The sequence below is a fragment of the Megalobrama amblycephala genome, linkage group LG18 (assembly GCF_018812025.1).
Source record: "Megalobrama amblycephala isolate DHTTF-2021 linkage group LG18, ASM1881202v1, whole genome shotgun sequence".
Taxonomy (NCBI): Eukaryota; Metazoa; Chordata; class Actinopteri; order Cypriniformes; family Xenocyprididae; genus Megalobrama; species Megalobrama amblycephala.
The window spans coordinates 15418559-15427152 of NC_063061.1; the positions used below are offsets into that span (position 1 = coordinate 15418559).

The window sequence follows — 8594 nt, forward strand, 5'->3', positions numbered from 1 at the left end:
TATATATATATATATATATATATATATATATATATATATATATATATATATATATATATATATATATATATATATTTATAAAAATCTGGCTGTCATTCTGTTTCTCTTTCTGCATCCCGTGCACGTATTTCCAATATTTGTTAAAACAACGTTCTTCCCTATGAAATTGTGAACGTTCCCTATTTAGCTATACTTTATAATGACAACGTCCGGATCCTTCAACCTATTATTTGCACTCGCACGGACTGAACGATCGTCACACCGTCAAACAGTCGGGAAACGGATATGAAGTCTGTCCACCGCGTTAGGTAAGAGAGAGGGTCGACAAAACACTTTTGCCGTGTTTGATACTTTAGCGCTTCGAATCTATCCATTGGCGTTTGGTCGTATTTGTTCCCCTTTCCCTGAATTGTTTTAACAGTGAGTATGATGTGCGATCATTTTTGTATTTCCTTGTTTATGGTTGCTAACAAGCTAGCGCGTGGCTAGCTAACTACGTTCGTGCTAATTATGCGATTTTTAAAATGCTTTTAAGGCTTATATGAACACAAATGGCGCGTCTTATGGGGCTGGCAGGTGCGAAGGTTTTAAGGAAGCTGTTTAAAGTCAGCTGGCTAACACTATTCGTGTAAATCACCGCCAGTTGTTATTAGCTAAAGTCGGTGAGCTCAGCGCTTTCTAGAAGCGACTGCGCAGCTCAGATTAGCAGCGCGTCCCCGCATCCGGCGGGCTACAATGGGGTTTGTTTAATAACTGTAATGGTCGGAGATTTTGGCATTTTCTCTTTTTGCTTGTGTCTATCACCCCATTTCGACGAACTATAATTTGGGGCTTTTCACACAGAACGCGTTTTGCGATTAAAAACGCGAAACGCAGGGTAGTGGAATGAATAAACGGACTAGAGACGCATTAAAACTTTTTAAACTTAGTCAGATAATTTAAAATAAAAAATGAGCGCAAACATATTTAACGCATATTTACATAGCGCAATGTAATGGAAAAACCTTATTCAATTTATTCAGCTGAACCGTTTCAACTTAGGTCTGAAAAGCCCGCCTTAAATTTCAGACCCGTTTAGTTTTAGTATGAATTGGTTCTTGCCGCCAAAAAGTAAGAAATAAGGCTTGTTCCCTATTTCTAGGTATTCTGGGGTGCAATGGACGACAGCAACGCAGTGAAGCTCTTTGTTGGGAATCTGGATTTGGAAACCACACAAGATGACCTAATAGCACTTTTTGCCCCTTATGGAGAAGTGGTGCACATAACTGTACTGAGGCAGTTTGCCTTTGTCCATCTGCAGGGAGAAGGGGCTGCTGACCGTGCCATCCGTGATCTGAATGGTCGAGAGTACCGTGGCCGGAGCCTTGTAGTTGAGGAGTCCAAAGGGAGGCCCCTCAATTCCACCAAAGTATTTGTGGGGAATCTGTGTGCTTCCTGTTCAGTTGAAGACCTGTATGATCTCTTCTCTGCTTACGGCAAAGTTCTTGATTGTGACAAAGTAAAGAGTGAGTATTTGTTTATAATGCACCTGCTTTGTATCGGTGCATAATTTTTGGTGTTAAATAACAATGCGACTTGTTCTCTTGCAGCAAAGCTCTCCTCTTTAACAGGCTACGCCTTTGTGCACATGGAGCGCAAAGAGGATGCAGAACAAGCCATTGAAGGTCTTCACGGGACCTCGTTTATGGGACGTCCACTCGCAGTGGAGCTCTCCAAGGTACAGCAGACCACAAACAAGGTCCCGTGTGCCAGCTGTGGTGCTCATGGCCACTTTGCAGGAGAATGCCCGATCAACAGGCCTCCCATGGAGCACCACCAGAGTCAGGCTGCCGTATTAGCTGCAGCTGCTGCTGCCGCTGCTGGGCTTCCTCTTCAGGTGCAGCAGAGTGTCCACAACTCTTTCTACAACACTGCTAGCACTGACCCGACGTTTGCGGCTCTGAAAGACTTGACCACTTCCAGGGTTGATGGCAAACCTGTCAGTGCTGCAGTCTACGGTGCCCTGGCAAGTCAAGTATATAGTGCTGTCGCAGACCAGGTGCTCAGCTCGACGACAAGCCAGGCTGCGGACGGCTATCCCACTGAAGGAGAGGCTCCTCCGGGCGCTGCCGCAGTTAACCCTGCCTACGGAGCAAATTCCTCTCTGTACGGTGCCAGTCCAGCTTATGGGACCATGGGAGGTACTGAGCCTGACCCCCAAGCCATTTTTGAAGCCGCTCGGGCCCGATTCTTTGAGCAGGGACAACAAGTTCTGGCCGAACAGCAGGCTGTGACCAAATCCGACCGAGACCGAAGTCCAATACGGCGCTCGGCCCCATTACTGCCTGACCCGGTTCCCCAGCCGTTCTCCCAGACACGACCCAAAAGACGGGCCCTGCTCCCAACACCACCTGGTGGTCCAGAACTACCTGCAGTTAAAAATGGAGACCCAATTGCAAGGTAAAGGCATGTTTTGCTATATAAATGATACATAAAATATTTTGTGTGTATATACAGGGCCTAAAACTTACTTTTTTCCACACCTGCCAATGGACAGTGACTTAAGAATTTACTGGACAAAAATATTTTTTACCAGCCATGACACAAAAACAGGATATGATGACACTAAAATTTTAGATACTTGTGAAATTCACAGTCCTCTGTTCCAATTTCGATACCACAGCTAAAACTACTAGCTTAATATCAGTTTAATAGCCTACATTTTTAAAGACAAGTAAGCAGTCAGTTCTACAAAAGAGCTAGGGCTGTCAAACGATTAATTGCATACAAAATAAAAGTTTGAGTTTGCCTAATATATGTGGGTGTTCAGTGTGTAATTATTATGTATATATAAATACAAACACATTCATATATATATTTGAGAAATATTTACAAGTATATGTATTTATTTATATTTTTATAATTTGTATTATATATAAATAAAAATATTTTGTACATAAATAACATTTCTCTTAAATATATACATTAATTTGTGTATATATATATATATATATATATATATATATATATATATATATATATATATATATATATATATATATATATATATATATACACATAATAATTACATACAGTATATTAATTTTTATTATTAAATATTTATTTTTTTTCTTTGCCCTTTGATTGATTAACATTAAAAACGCAGACAGTAGCAGGATTACTAGGATGCAGTCACTTTAAGACTGAATGCACTCATGAATCATTATGCAATTTGTGTTTGCGTTCACTTGAGACATAACCGACTATGTTTACTAGGATACTTGCCGAGACGAGATGGTCCTTACTGCAGAACATGAGATCCAGGGGGCGAGGTCCAGATCCAACTCCTCCCACTTTACATATCCCTAAACCTACCCATCTCCGCCCCCTGGATCTGAATCCAACTCCTCCCACTTTACATCCCTAAACCTACCCATCTCTGCCCCCTGGATCTGGATCCCTCCCACTTTACATATCCCTTAACCTACCCGTCTCCACCCCCTGGATCTGGATCCCTCCCACTTTACATATCATTTAACCTACCCGTCTCCGCCCCCTGGATCTGGATCCCTCCCACTTTACATATAATTTAACCTACCCATCTCCGCCCCCTGGATCTGGATCCCTCCCACTTTACATATCCCTTAACCTACCTGTCTCCGCCCCCTGGATCTGGATCCCTCCCACTTTACATATCCCTTAACCTACCCGTCTCTGCCCCCTGGATCTGGATCCCTCCCACTTTACATATCATTTAACCTACCCGTCTCCGCCCCCTGGATCTGGATCCAACTCCTCACACTTTATCCCTTAACCTACCCGTCTCTGCCCCCTGGATATTGTGTGTTCTGCAGTGAGGGGCTACTGGCCAAGATGGGCCTTTTTTGACCACACTGAATGAAATTGTCCATTCAAGCGCATGAAAGAGAGCTTGCGATGTTTGAGAGACGTGGCTTTCAGGGTGTGGGCTTTGGATGTTAAACTTCCCACATAGCACGCGAGTAACAAATTCTCTTTTGTGTGTTCTAGCGCTTGGCTTTTTTTACATTCGAAAGGCTGAAACTTTCGTGATGCGGCACCATTAGCTGTACAGAGCTTTGTTCATGTTCGCAACATTGCGTTGTTAGAAATCAAAACATTGTTACTGGCCATATGGCGACTGACACAGTTTCATATACTCGCCAATGCCGCATTTTTACACGCATTTGGCGCTTGGCGAGTGCTAATTTACATATGCAATATTTATAATTTATTTTTTATTTTATTTTTTTAAGTGAATAAAGCACATCTAAACTCTTCTTTCTCCATACCAGGTGTTATGCAGAGTACTACCAACAGTACCAGCAGTACCAGCAGTACCAACAATACCAGCAGTACCAGCATTATCAGCAGTACCAGTACAGCTATCCGCCGCCGCCGCCGCCACCCCCTCCGATGCCCATGGTGCCTCCAGGCCCAATGGATGCGCAACAGATGGCAGCCCCTGGCACCACAGCTTCACCAAGAGTGTATGAGCCAACTTCACACAAGGAGCCCCTCCTACGCCGTCCTGATTACTCTCACCAACACACATCTGAGTCCCCATATCGATAGCCCCTACCATCTCACATGAGTGTGTGCACACGTGTATGGTTGTGAAAATGTGTGCGTGCGTCAGTTTTGGTCCTACATGACAAAATAAACTGGAGGAAAGGGATAAATCAAATTGTTACAGCTACATCAAATCTGGATATTTTAGTTTCGCAGTTATTTTTCCCCCTCATAATGTCAAATATGTCATTATGTACAGAATGTAGTAGTTTACAAGGCCATTTTGATTCTGAGCCCCTCTCGTTTTTTTTTTTTTCCCTTTTTTTTTTTTTTTTTTCTTCAAAGTGCTCAGAATTACATTAGCTATCAATTTTATAGATAAAATACTTTGACCATTGTGTCAGGTCAACATTCTCTGAAGTCAAATGACTGTGCCTTGTGAAAATAAACTTTTTTTTTTTTCCCTCTTTTTTTTTTTTTGTACAGAATTTTGTAAAACCGAGTACTTCAGATTAAGGTACAGTTTTATTAAATTCATAGTTCCGCAAAGGAGGAGCAAGCCTCAGTCAAATACCTTAATCCAAATTGCTTTCAATATATTGTATTTGGCTCAGACTGATGTTGAATTTCCCAGCGACTAGGAAGACGGCGTAGTTTAGATAGAATATACAGAGGACCTGTGTGAAGTCTGTGTGTGTGAGCGAATGAGAACACAACGTTAACAGTTTGGTTGATCCCTTAGCTTACATGAGCACCACAATCACATACACATCATACTTATTTCGTATAGTCCTATTTGAGTAAGGGTGGTGCATATGGACATACTTAGGAGAATCCATACCAAACAAATCCACAAACCTGTACTTAAACACTCTTTCCACTGCCTCACTAGTGCAGATGGTTAAGCCTGCCCAGTTCGACAACAATAAAACTGATATTAAAATTGCCTGTCGCAAAAGAGAGGTAAGAATAGATTAACTGCAAAAGGGACACACTTAATTTGTCACTCGATAGGCATATTCAATGTTCTAAATGTTTTCCATTCGGATACCTCTATTGACTCTGAATGAGTTAGAGATGTCGTCGTTGCTAAATAGCAAACAGAACTGGTTCTATAGCCTGCCAGTAGCAATTATGCATGTTTTGCCGGATTTAAAGAGCAAACGACTGCCATCTCTGGCCTTGCATCTTTCTCTTACATGGACAGAATACGTGGGAGTATTGACTTATGCGTACGGGTGGTAACCCCTTAAATGACTTTAAAAGAGACTGAGGTTTTTACGTTCTTGTTTCCTTTGAAAGTAGCCCCATGCAATTACTATTATGTTTCTCTGACCATTTATTTTGTTCACATTTACATTATCATAGTCTCTTTATTCTTAGTCATGTGAAGTTATTTCAGGGGCTTTGGGGTGGAAACACTTAGTTATTTAGGGATGGGGGTGTAAAAGTTGTTCAGACCTGACATATAGCTAGTTAAGGCAATTGGTTATAAGAATGACAAAACAGTGAAGTGCTTCATACAATTGTATTTTTGTTCTTAAGGAAACAAATGTGCTGTCCCAGTTCATGAGCATTTTAGGCAATTCAATTAAACATTCATGTTATAACATTATAAACTGAAAGTGTGTGAATAATTCATCCAGGTTAAAGTCCATGTGATTAGTGCCAGAGGTTTCGAACTTTTGTAAGGTTTATGAAGGGAATCTACCCAAAACTTCATACCATCTACAATGGATTTTTTTTTTTTTTTTTTTTTTGCTTAAATTTCAAAGTGATCAAGATGTTATGACAGTTGAGTAGCTTCCCTTCAGATACAATAAAAGTGAATAATGATTGAAATTGGAAGGCATGATAAAAAAAGAATGGTTTGTTTAATCATGTTATGTATGTCCTCTTTTCCTAGAATGCCCCTCAGGCAGTCTTCAGTCTTTCATTCCAAAGAAATATGGTGGGGTACACACACAAATCTCACTTAGCACACGTTACCCATAATCTCACCACTCTACATTCGACTTAATCCATTTGATTAAACTTCACAGGCAAACATTCACTGTAGTGTTAATGTTCTCAATTTGATGTATGATAGAATGGAGATGGAAAGGTGGTAGCGGTGTAGCTTTTTGCAGCACACCAGGGCTCCACACAAATTATTCTACACAGTAAATTGTCTGTTTTGTATTATTATAAATAGTGCATGTCTCTTGTTATTATTACTGCTGTTCCAGCCACATTTTCCCTTTTCGCTAACTACAGCTAAAATGGCTCCCGGGCCTCAGGACGCCAAGTTGAGCATGACGGGGGAAGAGAATTAGCGCCCCACAATGCCTCGGACGTGCTCCCCACAAAGGTAAAGCCATTTGCCCCCAACCATGCCTGCACCTCGATTATACACTTCCCCATGATTCTAACACACCTATTAGAGAAGCTCAGAATAGGTCCACATCAGTTTGTACTGACAATACATTCAACACAATGGGGATGGCACATCTTTTCTGCTATGTGGTTGGATCAGTGCCTATTGATGGGGAATTGTTGTTGTTGTTTTTTTTTTCTCTAAGCCTGGAGCAGTAGAATCAGCTCATTTAGCTTCCCCATATGCTGATGATATTGTGTCTGAAACATAATTACTTTTCTGGGTTATTTGTTGGATTTTTCATATCTATAGAATTATACTTTTTGTCCTAAATTCTCACGATAAAAGGTTTTAGTGCCTTTGAGGTTTGTTTTCTGGCTGTATGCTTTCAAGTTGAGCTGGAAATCAAGTGTTTTCTCAAGCAGTTAGAGGGAAGAATGGCTGACATTTGCCTTGGCTTGTTCTCTGGCATTTAGTCTTTTTGAAGCACTTCCAGTTGGCGAGATGAGGCGCTCCAACTGTGTTTGAATACTTAAGAAGGGTGCAGAGCTGTCCAAAAGTAGGGCAATGATCTCGTAGGTGAGTAACCAATGCGTCCAGCTCACATCCACCTCAACTTTTGTCTACCAACATTTCAGATCATAGAACCCACTGCAACACACTGATTTAAGTTTTAACTCCAAGAAAAGGGTTCTTGGTTCTGATTACTTCTGCAAATTGCATCTGTTTTTCTCAGTTCTCTCAGGGTAAAGATTGAGCATGATTTTGAATGTCGTCCACATACAGCAGGGATGGGCAGCTTCAGTCCTGGAGGGCCACTGTACTGCAGAGTTTTGCTCCAATCCTAATCAAACACACCTGAACAAGCTAATCAGTGTCTTTGGGATCACTAGAAAGCTTAACTCAACTGCCGCCTTATTAGGGTTGGAGCTAAACTCTGCAGGACAGTGGCCCTCCAGGACTGAAGTTACCAATTCCTGACATACAGGTTTAAATAAGCAAGAACAACTTGTTTGGCTTAACATAGGGACAGTCTGCTGCAAGTTTGTCGGGGGGGTGGGGGCCGGGGGATCTATTTTGTGGGTGTTTGAAAGCCCTTGGTAAAGGTAAGCCTATTCTGTCACTTGATACAAAACGTTTTCCTATCTGAAATCAACACTTTTTCGAAATCAGTTTGTGCATTCCTCTAATTATCAAAAAGGCTTTAACCTCAAATCATTCAGATTTTAGAACTGAACACTTTACAATTATGCTTATTGATTTTCTGTCTTTCACAACCTTCCTATGACTTAAAGCTTCTCCTCTGATTTAGAGGTGCTTTGAAAAGCTGGGCAGTGGAGCATTGTCTGTTGATAAATTATGATTGTAGATAATTGAGAACTGTAATACTCAGTGATTCAGGGAAGTTCAAGTATCATTAAAAAATTTTCTAAGTCTGAATGGGCAAATTTCATTGTGGTCTATGTAATTGTCTTAATCTGAATCCTAACGTTTTTTATTTGCAAACTGGCTTCAGTGCCATGATCTTTGTAATTTCTTCTTGTAAAGTTCAATAAATGATGCTTAAATCGTATATATGGTCTTGTTTTATTATTATTATTTTTTGTTTCTTTTCATGTTCATTTGATTTGTGTCTAAATGCGTAATAAACAGCATAATTTTATGTTTGTAAGTGAGACCTTACAAGCGATAAACCAAACTTAATATGATTTTAATGTCTCTGAAGGAA

The 8594-nt window shown here is 40.7% G+C and overlaps 1 protein-coding gene across 2 annotated transcripts; it reads left to right on the forward strand.

Annotated features, from left to right (window-relative positions):
* Positions 1–174: 174 nt before the first annotated feature.
* rbm14a (RNA binding motif protein 14a) lies at positions 175–8438 on the forward strand. Of its 2 annotated transcripts, none has more exons than XM_048167371.1 (4): positions 175–308; positions 1142–1505; positions 1590–2439; positions 4293–8438. In XM_048167371.1, exons 2-4 carry the CDS (start codon positions 1157–1159, stop codon positions 4570–4572), a joined length of 1479 nt encoding a protein of 492 aa, XP_048023328.1. In that variant the 5' UTR covers positions 175–308; positions 1142–1156; the 3' UTR covers positions 4573–8438. The 2 variants fall into 2 exon arrangements, with proteins under 2 accessions (XP_048023328.1, XP_048023329.1); XM_048167372.1 differs by having other exon boundaries at positions 281–420.
* Positions 8439–8594: the final 156 nt, after the last annotated feature.

What these genes read in the sequence shown, in the direction of transcription:
- rbm14a (XM_048167371.1), top strand. Translation starts at nt 1,157, where the DNA reads ATGGACGACAGCAACGCAGTGAAGCTCTTTGTTGGGAATCTGGATTTG. An exon ending in TGATTGTGACAAAGTAAAGA is followed by an intron (nt 1,506 to 1,589) that starts GTGAGTATTTGT and finishes GTTCTCTTGCAG; the next exon opens with CAAAGCTCTCCTCTTTAACA. An exon ending in AATGGAGACCCAATTGCAAG is followed by an intron (nt 2,440 to 4,292) that starts GTAAAGGCATGT and finishes TCTCCATACCAG; the next exon opens with GTGTTATGCAGAGTACTACC.